Source organism: Emys orbicularis, chromosome 5, assembly GCF_028017835.1.
Source record: "Emys orbicularis isolate rEmyOrb1 chromosome 5, rEmyOrb1.hap1, whole genome shotgun sequence".
NCBI classification, from domain to species: domain Eukaryota; kingdom Metazoa; phylum Chordata; order Testudines; family Emydidae; genus Emys; species Emys orbicularis.
In genome coordinates, this window is record NC_088687.1 from 101,559,858 (window position 1) to 101,572,489 (window position 12,632).

The 12,632-nt window shown below is 42.8% G+C and overlaps 1 protein-coding gene across 1 annotated transcript in view; it reads right to left on the bottom strand.

Moving 5' to 3' along the window:
• Positions 1-11,721, bottom strand: part of KLB (klotho beta) — a 43,210-nt gene extending 31,489 nt beyond the window's left edge. Inside the window, 3 exon segments of the mRNA XM_065405505.1 lie at positions 10,880-11,626; positions 11,628-11,690; positions 11,692-11,721. Of these exon segments, the coding sequence (XP_065261577.1) occupies positions 10,880-11,626; positions 11,628-11,690; positions 11,692-11,721 (840 nt within the window).
• Between the last annotated feature and the right edge of the window lie 911 nt (positions 11,722-12,632).

Below are 12,632 nucleotides of genomic sequence, written 5' to 3' on the forward strand. Positions count from 1 at the left end.
CCTGTGGACTCCCAGTACCCACTGCACTCAACACTCGTCCCTCTGCAGTTTAGCCCTGCTGAAGTACAGTACCTGCTGCACTGTACTCCAAAGGACAAGGTTGCATATGATACCTAGACATACACAAATCTTTAACCATCTTGGGACCCCACCTCCTCCTGAGACCATCCCTTCCCCCATCCGCCACAGTTCCAATGTGTTTTTTTGTTTGTCTCTCCCCTCTGGTTATTATTTTTTATAAAAGAATTGTTTTGGTTTGAAAGCAATCTTTATTCCATTAACTGAAAGAAAACAGAGCCCTGCAAAGCAACAGGCAATTTTCTTAAACCTTCACAGTGCATCGTCTGAACCAATCACAATCACCTCCTAGCATTACAAGCACTGCACTCCCGAGCATAGCAACAAATATTAGTGGATTTCAGCTTCAAATTGCTGCCTCAAGGCATCCCTGATCCTTATGGCCCTGCACTGTGCCCCTCTAATAGCCCTGGTCTCTGGCTGTTCAAATTCAGCCTCCAGGCGTTGAGCCTCAGTGGTCCAGCCCTGAGTGAAGCTTTCACCTTTCCCTTCACAAATATTATGGAGCATACAGCACGTGGCTATAAGCATAGGAATATTATCATTGGCCAGGTCCAGTCTCCCATATAGACAGCACCAGCAAGCCTTTAAATGGCCAAAAGCACACTCAACAGTCATTCTGCACTTGCTCAGCCTGTTGTTCAACCACTCCTTACTGCTGTCAAGGTGCCCTGTGTATGGCTTCATAATCCACGACATTAAGGGGGTAGGCAAGGTCTCCCAGGATCACAATGGGCATTTCGACTTCCCCTATGGTGATCTTCTGGTCTGGGAAGAAAGTTTCTGCTTGCAGCTTCCTGAACAGGCCAGTGTTCCAAAAGATGCGTGCGCCATGCACCTTTCCGGACCAGCCTGCGTTAATGTCCGTGAAACGCCCATGGTGATCTACAAGCGCCTAGAGTACCATAGAGAACTACCCCTTCCGATTAATGTACTCGGTGGCTAGGTGGTCTGGTGCCAGAATTGGAATATGTGCCCCTCCACAGTTAGGGAACCACATTTGTGCAAAGCCTTCCACAATGTCATGCACGTTGCCCAGAGTCACGGTCTTGCAGAACAGGATGCAATTAATGGCCTTGCACACTTCCCTCAACATGTGTCCAACGATCGACTTTCCCACTCCAAACTGGTTAGCAACCGATCGGTAGCAGTCTGGAGTAGCCAGCTTCCACAATACAATCGCGACATGCTTCTCCAACGACAAGGCAACTCTCATTCTCGAGTCCTTGCGCCGCAGAGCTGGGGCGAGCTCATCACACAGTCCCATGAATGTGGCTTTCCTCATCTGAAAGTTCTGCAGCCACTGCTCGTCATCCCAGACGTGCATCACAATGTGATCCCACCACTCAGTGTTTGTTTCCCAAGCCCAAAAGCGGTGTTCCACTGCAGTCAGCACCTCCGTGAATGCCACAAGCAATCTCGTGTCGTAACTACTATGCGTGGCAAGATCAATGTCAAACTCCTCTTGCCTTTGTAGTTTAAGGAATAACTCCACTGTCACTCATGACATGTTAGTGAGAGCGAGCAGCATATTGGTGAACAGTGCAGGATCCATTCCTGCAGACCGAAGAGGCAAAGCGCGCAGTACACAAACTGTTGAAAGATGGCGCCAAATGAGGACGGAAGCACGGGGATTGCTGAGATGCGAAGCAATGCATCATGGGACAGGACCCAGGATGCCCTGTGACCCCCTCCACCTTCCCACAACTCTTAGCAGCAGAAGAGGAAGAGATGCTCTGTGGGATAGCTGCCCAGAGTGCACTGCTCCGAATACCACTGCAAGGGCCACAAGTGGGAAAATGCTATTGCGCAGGCAGCTGTCAGTCTGAACACACAACAGCGGTTTCCCTTCAGCTCTCTCTGAGTGGCGCTGTAACTGTTGGCGATGTAACTCTGCCAGCGTAGACATACCGTTAGACTTCATTTTGGAAGAAAGGCAAATGTGTGTCACTTGATGGCAAATTGATTAGATTTCAGTTCAAGGAGCTTTTTGTCAGTGATAGATACTACATGTTCAGTAGTGATAGAACCTTAATCTTGCAAGCTGCTCCACATGGCTGAATGCTTGTGTCTTTGTAGAAACCCATTTTAATTAATGGGGCTCTATACAGGTGGAGAGTTCCACCCATTCTAGCACAGCGTGGAGGCTCCGGGATCTTACTATTAAATGTGTAGTATGTTGAATATGTTGCATTCAAATGATTTCCAAGCAATTTAAGGAAAATAAGTTGAATTAAACAAATCATATGGGAACAGACAAACTGAATCAGTGTGTTCAAGAACTTACGAAATAGTCTTATCACCAGGTCCGGTGCAACCCATTAGGCGACCTAGGTGGTCGCCTAGGGCGCTAGCATTTGGGGGGCGGCATTTCGGGTCCTTTGGCAGCGGCCGGATCTTCGGCTGCCCCGGTCGTCGTCGGCATTTAGGCGGAGATAACTGGGGCAGGGGGGCGCGGGGCGGGCCACCTGCAGCAAGTAAGGGGGGGCGGGGCGGCGGCACGCAGGGGAAATGCTCCCCACCCCAGTTCACCTCTGCTCCGTCTCCTCCCCTGAGCACGCGGCCCCGCTCTGCTTCTCTCCTCCCAGGCTTGCGGCGCCAAACAGCTGATTAGCGCCGCAAGCCTGGGAGGCGGGAGAAGTGGAGCAGCGACGGCGTGCTCGGGGAGGAGGTGGAGCAGAGGTGAGCTGGGGCGGGGAGCTGCCGCACGGCTCACCAGGCCGGGGAGACTGCCGCGGGGGCACCTCAGGGCGGAGCTGCTGCAGGGGGGGGGGTGCCTTAGGGCGGAGAGCTGCCACAGGGCTCAGGGAGCTGCCTAGGGCGCGAAACATCCTTGCACCCTCCCTGTTTATCACCCAGGGCTCTTAATATTTAAGAAATAAACATAATAATATATTGCTTTTGAAATTAATGGGCTCTTTGTCAGTATCGGAGTCCTCCTGGACAGTGCAGGTTGTAGGATCAAGGCTTAAGATTGCATTTCTCAATGAAGGAGGCAATATGCTTAGTGGTGTGAGTAGCAGACCAAAACCTTCAGGTTCTGTTCTCTGCTCAGATGATTACCACTCAATTAACTTGGATAAATTACTTAACATTTTTGTGCTTCTGTTTCCCCAACTATAAAATGTAGATAATACTTAAATATTATTATAATTTATTATTTGTATTATGGCACAACCCCATTGGACTGTGCACTGTGCACACAACTATGAAAGACAGACCCTGCCCCAAACAGCTGGCAGTCTGAATAAATAACAGAGGTTCTACAAAGCTTAATTTATTGATGTTTGCGTTATTTGATTTTGGTTCCTAGATCACACAGTGACAGGTGCATTAGAAATACTTAAGAGAAGTAAAATTTTTGCAAAGCACTGTGAAGTCCTTGAGTGTAAGGTGCTATGTAAGGGCAAATGAGTATTGAATATTGATATTTTTGGTAAGGGAGTTTGTTCTGAAGTAGCTTCCCTCTAGAGAATAGGAAGAACTAAAGGATCAAGTGACAATATATTATAGTTAACTAGGTCCAAATCCCAGTACTACTAAAGTAAATTACAATACTTCCACTGACTGAAGTTGGACCAAATTTTGGCCTCTTGCAGACCTTCCTGTATAAGGGCTCTAGGAAGGAATCTTTGTCCTTCTGTTACATATCAGAACACTGGTTGGAAAAAAGAAAAAACAATGTTTTAAAAGAGAAGAAAAAAGGGAATGAAACAAACTGGGTTGTTAAAACTTTAAAAAGTCTTATGCAATTGCATAGCATGTATATATCCACATGTATGTATTATTAGTTTTGTAATATTAACTACTGTAAACTAAGTGCTAGAAACAAGAGTTTTTAACTATTATAAGACAAGCTTATCAAATGTGCCCTAGATGCCCTGATAACTATGGATGGATTTTGTCCTCATAGGAGAGAAGTGATTAAATCCCAACGGTCAAATCTGCAAACTTGGCTGTGCTAAAGTTACACACCTAAACAAGTGGCCTGATTTTCAGAGGTGCTTAACACCCACATCTTGTTTGATTTCAGTGCAAGCCAACTCAGCACCTCTGAAAGTTCACTGAGATGCCTAAACATGGATTTAGATGCCAAACTGTAGGCACTTATATTTAAATATTTGGCTCCTACTTTTTGAAGATCCCTGTCTTGGCCCACAGAACCCATGCCAGATTGTGTCTTAATTTGTAATGATCTGGCTGTGGAATTGGTTTCCAGAGTCATCCTTCTGCAACAGAAATGTTTATTTTCCCATTATTTCCCAATTATCTTCTAAATATTTGTTCTTTTTTAATATCAGGTTATATGATGATTGTATATATCCTATTGCCTATGACAACATCTCTTTGAAAAGAAAATGTCTATTAGATTTTAACGACATTTACATTTGGGTAGAAAAAGAATAGATTACTATTTCATACAGACAAACAAAATCATTGGCACTTAATTTAAAACTATTAATCTGTTGTAGTGTTTCTCCAACAGAGATGCTGGTGCCAAGCTCTTCCAGCAAACAGGAGGACCAGATTGCCCTGCCTAGATCCATGCTTGGTGGAGACTCACCACACACAAACCTCCCTCCTTCCCTTTGGCACCGTATCTAATTCCTGGATCCTGTGGAGGTCTCTCTGGAGCAGGGGGGGTAAAGAGCATCTGGGTGGATATGGTGGAGACGCAAATTATTCCCCCTGTGAAAATTAATTTGAAAAGATAATAAAGCCTCGGACTTTTCAGTGGAGACCCTTCCAAAAGTCCCAAAGGCAGCAGTGGCTCTGGGAAACTCCTGGTAGCATGGGTGCTGCGAAGGAGTGGGGGGCAAGCTGCAGGGCACTGAGGCCATGTCTACACTACAAGCACTATAGCAGCACAGCTGCAGTGCTGCAGCTATGCTGCTGCAGAGCTATAGCATAGACACTTCCTACATTGTTGGAAGGGGATTTTCCATTGATGTAGTTAATCCACCTCCCTGAGAGGTGGTAGCTAGGTTGATAGAAGAATCATTCCTTCAACCTAGCCACGTCTACACTGAAGGTTAGGTCAACCTATCCACGGCACTCAGGGCTCTAAATTTTTCACAGCCCTGATACATAGTTAGGTTGATATAATTTTTAAGTGCAGACTAGGTCTGAGCCTCTACATGGATGATCTCTCATGAATTCCTAAGGATAGACCAGGTATGGGGGAGGGGCCTGTTGCCTTTTCCACAGAAAGGGTGATGTGAACAGGAGTGGCGCCAGGGTTTTTGCCGCCCTAGGCGGCAGCGCTCCTCCTCTGAGCATTCGGCGGCGGGGGTCCTTCTGCTTCACGTCTTCGGGGCACTTCGGTGACGGGTCCAGGAGCGAGTGAAGGACCCGCCGCCGAATTTCCGCCGAAGACCCGGAGCGGAAGGACCCCCCGCCGCCGAATTGCCGCCAAGGACGACAAAATGCCGCCCCCCAAATCCTGCCGCCCTAGGCGACTGCCTAGGGTCGCCTAGTGGAAGCGCCGGCCCTGGATGTGAAGAAGGGTCCATGAGAAGATCTTTGTGGAGATTTCCTTACTATGGGTGACCCCTCTCGTGATCTTTTTGCAGGAGGAAAGGCTCTGGGTCCGGGAATAATTTTTCTTCTACAATGTTCCCCTCCCCATTGTTACTCAGCAAAAGCAGAACTAACCAGAGAGCACTGGTTGAAAGCAGGAAGGGCAGCTAGAACCTACCTTGTATTTTCTGTGATCTCCACCAATCTCAAAGGGAGCAAAAAAGGAGAGCAACAGATGGAATGTTATCAGACCCAGAGAAAACAGTAACACAGGCCAGCTGAATCCCTGGTATAACTCCATTGGAATCACATTGTTCTGCCTCCTTTACATTTTGCCAGATTAATTGGATTAAAAAAAAAAAAAAAAAAAAAGAGTCAAGGAAATCCATTCACTTTCTCTGCATGGAGGTCTTCTTTCCCTACCCTTGTAGAATGGCTCTCTTAGGAGTTAGTTCATAATCTTTGGGTCTCCTTTGTAGGGCTCTTATATATCTCATGATAAATTAAGGTGAATCATTAATTGATTTTATATTATGCTTTTGTGAAGTGTGGTCTCCTTTATCTGCAGAAGGGAGAAGGACCCCGCCCTGACCATCACTGTCCAAGTGGTATAAGATTTTACGTAGCATCTTATTATATTAACAATAACAATTAGGCAGTAGAATAGAGCCTGCTATCTAAGTGGATCCCAAAGTACTTTATAAGCTGTAAATAGCAAATTTGCCATTGACTTCAATGGTAGCAGACTCAGGCCCTCAAAAACGACCAAAATAAAATATTATCCTCTTTGTAAGAGTGGATATAGGGAAGTGGAAACATGAGTTTGAATTTGAAATTTCCATTTAATTATTTCATTGTGGGCTATTTGCCCCCTCTATAGAAGAAGCTGGGCTTCTGACCCCTAAACTCATGGATCCACTCAGATCTCTTTTTTTTTTTGTGAGAGCTGCCCAGCCTTCCCTGCATTCTGTGGCTCCTGAATAGCCTGGCTTTTGTAGAAGCTGAGTGGCTGGGTTCTCCTCTGACTTTTGGCTGCCACTGACGCTCCCTTCAGAGAAGTTGCAAACTGTGCAAAGGGAAGAATATTAGTTACTGCAGATTCCATCTGTATTAACTTACAACAGCTTCTTGTTCATGTGCCATGCATGTATGTATCAACTATTCTCTTCCCAACCATGCAGGTGGATCCCCACGCAGAAGTGATTTCACATGATTCGGGTTAGAAGGGAGAATATAACTAGCAGTCCTCACTTTCCAGATAGGCAAAGTGAGACACACACAACTCTATCTATGGATCTAGAACAGGTTTCATTTCAGTTTGCTTTTTGGCTCTATGCTGCATTTACTATTTCCTCAAACCAACCCAAAAGTCTGAATATTATTTTTCTGTTCTCAAACCTTCCATAGTTTGACAGTTACATTTGTTGCCACAATTCAAATAAGAAAAATTTCTTCAGCCTTCTGCAAGAGGGAGAAAAACACTCAGCAGCTTTCAGATCTCTCAGAGAATAGATAAAATAATCCAAAGTCCAGACAACCTCTGGTTTATGGCTTGTTAAATCATTTTTGTCATTCTGTGAGATTCAACACAGGGTATATAAGTTATACACAACATAAAAGTGCTCTTGTAAAGGGAACTATGATTAATTTATGCAAAGGTGAGTGCTGCACAGATAATTACAATAAACTAAGACTTTTGTTCAAAGCTAACACATATCTATTTGATGGGACATTGTCGGGACTACATTCCCATGCCAGCCAAAGCACATTAACAAATCCACCCAGGAAGTACGTCAATCAGAAAGAACAGGTATAGAATTCTCTGGATAAACTGATCTGGCCACTATATTATTACTTTAGGGCAGTGGTTCTCAACCAGGGGTACATGGACCCTTGGGCGTACGCAGAGGTCTTCCAGGGGTTACATCAACTGATCTAGATATTTGAATAGTTTTACAACAGGCTACATAAAAAGCACTAGCGAAGTCAGCACAAACTAAAATTTCATACAGACAATTACTTGTTTATATTGCTTTATATACTGAAATATAAGTACAGTATTTATATTCCAATTGTTTTATTTTAAAATTACATCTCTACCTCGATATAACGCTGTCCTCGGGAGCCAAAAAATCTTACCGCGTTATAGGTGAAACCGCGTTATGTTGAACTTGCTTTGATCCACCGGAGTGCGCAGCCCCACCCCTCCGGAGTACTGCTTTACCGCGTTATATCCGAATTCATGTTATATCGGGTCGCGTTATATCGAGGTAGCGGTGTATATGGTAAAAATGAGAAAATAAGCAATTTTTCAGTAATAGTGAGCTGTGACACTTTTGTATTTTTATGTCTGATTTTGTAAGCAAGTACGGTAGTTTTTAAGAGAGGTGTAACTTGGGGGTACACAAGACAAATCAGACTCCTGAAAGGGGTACAGTAATCTGGAAAGGTTGAGAGCCACTGCTTTAGGGAAACCACTGAATGGCAGCTGCAGAATCCTTCTGTGGAAATGTATGGAGTATCTCTGTATAAAATCTCCCTTTCTCTGTATATTTATTACATATATATGTAATAATCTGTCTGTACACATATATATGTTTTATTTATGCAATATAATAAAACAACAGTATATACTGTATACTATGTATGTATACAGAGAGAGATTTTATACAAAGATACTCCATACATTTCCACAGAAGAACTCTGCAGCTGCTATTCAGTGGTTTCCCTAAAGTAATATAGAGGAAAGGGAGGTTTGGTCCTCCCTACTCTTCATGCTGCCGCCATGACCCTCACCAGGAAAAGCAGCATAAAGGAAAAGGAAAAAGAATAGAATACTATAGTGACCAGATTTGCTTATCCAGACAATTCTAATCCAGTTCTTTCTGATTAACATATCATGGGTGGATTTGTTAATGTGCTTCGGGTGGCATGGGAATGTAGTCCTATCAACATTCAGTCTCAACATGAGATTTTGGTATGGACATCTGTCACCAAAGCCCAGGTCCAAAGCCCACAGAGGTCAATGGAAGTCTTTTCATTTACTTCAATGGGCTTTGGATCAGGTTCCAAATCCAACAGTTCCAATTCCTTTTTGGGGGAGGGGGGTGGTGAAATTCAGTGGTGCCCACAACACAGATACCATATTTCAATATTTTGTTCTTTTGATAGCGATGCATTCAGGACTGTTTCTCAAACAATGCTAAATTTAATTAGGGCCAGATTCCAATAACCTTCCTCAAGTCCAGTAGTACCTTACTGTGGCTACGTCTTCACTACGGGGGGGGGTGTGTCGATTTAAGATACGCAAATTCAGCTACGCGAATAGCGTAGCTGAATTCGACGTATCCGAGCCGACTTACCCCGCTGTGAGGACGGCGGCAAATCGACCTCCGCGGCTCCCCCGTCGACGGCGCTTACTCCTACCTGCGCTGGTGGAGTACAAGCATCGATTCGGGGATCAATTGTCGCGTCCCGACGAGACGCGATAATTTGATCCCCGAGAGATCGATTTCTACCCGCCGATTCAGGTGGGTAGTGAAGACATAGCCTTAGTGAGTAGTTTAATTAATTTCAAATGAGGCTATCTGCCATGTAAGGTATCACTCAAGGTGGGTATGGGTTGCAGAATATAGCTGGCCCGTAATAAATTTAAACAACCCACCGGTGCTATTTTCCACTTTGTGCATTGCTTTAATTAGGAGGCCATAGGACATGGATTTAATTTATTTTCCTTTATTTTAGTATTTTATTTTTTCCCAATTCCACTTTAGTCTTTGTTTTTTAAAAAGTTATGAGTATCTACCTTGTCTAAGTCATATGACCAGGATGGCAACATCATTCACACCACACTCACCTTGTTCTTGTCCTATATTTTCAAAACTGACTAATAATTTTAGGTACTCAACTTGAGATACCTTAATGGACCCTGATTTTCAGAAAATGCTAAGCACTCCTTCTGTGAAAATCAAGCCTCTTTAAGATGTCTTAAATTGGAAAACACAAAATTGATGCAACCTAAAACATGTCACTTCTGAAAATCTTATATGAATAATATTCATAATATATGGTAGTATTGGGGTGAACTGTAATGGTAATGGTGGGAGACTGTTTGAGTAGGATGGGAATTTGCTGTGGGTTATCTGTAAAATGGGGATAATAATATTGACCTCCTTTGTAAAGTTTGAGATCTATTGATGAAAAGTGCTAAATATGACCTTGACATTTATTTTTTTATCTCAAATTGTTGTACTTAGAATGCATTTTTAAGTTTTATCAAGAGCACATAAAGCATGTGGACAGGCACCCTTTTTTAGCATTTCTATGTATTGAAATAATCTCGAAGCATGTGCTACTTCCTTTATGGTACTGATGGATGCTATTCTGGACCTCTACTGCACTTGTTATTTTAAAAATATGACCCATTTTAACTACTTGTAACCTGGTACATTGTCTTCTTCCTCCTAACTTTTGTCTCTCCAATAAACAGTGGCAAAAACTTATATGAAGATGTATACTACAGCAGACAACTTTAGGGTCCAAGCCTGCATCCACTGAAGTCAGTGAGGGTAGGTTTGAGCCCAGAGGGTGTGCAATTCATGAGAAGACTACTGCTAAATAAAATAACAAAATAAAACTAAAGAGCTGAAAGTAATACAGGGCTAATGTCATTTTAAAATTCTTAAATATTGACAGAGGATGTTTCTCTTCAAACAATAAATACAATTGGTAAGCCTGCTATATCAGTAGATATCAAATACTTTGCAATATGATTTTACCAGGCTGGGATGAATTATTTATATATAAACTCTATTACTGGAAGAATTTATTAAATATACAAATATGAAAACTTTGGTTTAAATTAAAATAATAATCAGGACATGTGAGCAACAGCTGTTATTGGACTAAATGGAAAGACTGTGAAAGAAAGCTTCTGAATAACCATACTTTGCAGGCAATAGTAATTGAACTAAAGTAGTAAACTGTTGCTTTAAAAATAAATAAATAAATAAACACACACACACACACACACACACACACATATAGTGATTGAATGGCTGATGTGACTAGTAAAATAAATATTGAAATATATAAAAGTGTGTGTATGTATACAGTTAATTGGCTGATGTGACTAGTAAAATAAATATTAAAAACAAAAGAAGACTGTTTCTTAGTATTTCACCAGTCCTAGATCTCTTTTATGCCAATTATACTAGTTTTTCCCCTGCTACTTTCCATATTGGTGCTGGAGCTGTTAAGATTAAACCTGGTTGTACTGTACCTTGATCAGATTGTGTCCTACAGTGTAGACAGCTGCTATTTTCCCTCTCTCTCCAGGTGCATGCATACCTGTACCATACCCATGCCAGGCAACTAAATAAGGATTGTGGATTGTAATCCAGTATTTAACGCGGTCCCCAAAAATTTGGAAACAAAAAGCTGCATAGTTGTTGAAGATATCAATTACTGATTCATTTTTCCACCCCCCATATTTTTCTTGCAGTGCCAAAGGCAAGTCCCAGTGGTACAGAGTTATTATGGGCTCAATATTTCTGTGGACTAGAGAGTCAATGAGAGTATTGTAGTAGTGGAGTCCTTTTTCGTTGGCATTTGCTATCACCCCTGTGGGAAAGAGCCTTGGCCATGAAATTGAAAACTGATAAAAAGTAACTCCCAAAAAATCCAGAGCTGACAAGTCTTTGTCCAGAAAAGTGTAACTGTTGCTGGAGTCATCTATGCTGGCAGCACCTCTGAAATCTGAGTGAACGAAGTGGTCCCATATTGAGGGTCCCTTTCCATCCTTCCTCCAGCTGCCTTCCACCTGAAATGCTCCAGTGCCTACTCCCCAAAGAAATTTTTTGGGGAAAGTGTCATACAGAAACATCTGAGTGCCATTCACAGGACTGAAGCTAAGGTCCTTTTCCCACACAGATCTTCCTTCTCCGGCAAGCCCGGTAACTGTCCTTATGAAAACAAATGCCCAAAAAGCAACAGATCTCTTCAGTCTTCGGCCACACATTGTGTCCTTCTATAGTGTATGTGTTAAAAGTCAGATTTCTTTCACTGGTGCTGGAGAAAATCCATTCATTCCCTAGAGTTCCCTGCTGCACAGCCTGCCTTCATTTGCCACTAACTGCTGCAGTGTCTTATCAAAGCTTCAGTAAAAGCTTGTGATTGTAAAAGCCCTGTCAATGATTAGCTTGAACTATGAGACCTAGGATGGGTTACAGAAAGCAGCGTAATTCCAGGGAGGTGGCCTTCTGATAGTCATTGGGACACTTATGTCATGTTCTTATTGCAGGAAAATAGGTTACCTATAAAATAATATAAAAACTTGTGAACCAACTTATAATTATTTTAATGCTGTATCACCGAAATGGCAGTATACTAGGAGAGGGGAGACACTGAGAGATTATCAGTTATTTTTGATACAGATACATTTCAAGGAAATATAGAAGAAATTTTTCAGACTACATTATCCCATTAAGGTGCACACTATCAATGCTAAACAAACAATACAATAATACAAGAATAATAATGAACAGAGAAGAGGGCATGTCAATACGTATTTGTTGTTACTTTTGCCAGGGTTACACCTTTTAACTCAATATATTATAACAGGACAGATTTTTAATTACGATTTGTTAAACTTAAAAAAACCAACAACTTTTGCCTTTCACTTGGCCAAACTGTCCCCTCACATATTAAGAGCTGCAGGGGGCTTTTTTTTTTTTGAGGGGTCAGACTCTCCATGAATTCCTTATGGAGATTTTCCCACACTGTCTACTCAGAGGAAGGCAGTTTACCCTCCCACAGAAAAGAGTGCACAGTCTGTCCCCAAACCTGGCAGATCCTGGGTGCCGCCTCTGTAATCTGTCAGCCCCCCACTGGCTCCACTGGAGTCACACTAGCCCCATGCTATGGGAGCTCTTAGGACTCCCAGAAGGATCTACCTAGAAATGGTGCTGTTTTATGTTTTCTGGGTAAAGTTAGAAGGCCTGGAGGAAGGAAGATGTGCATTCCCCCTGCCCTGC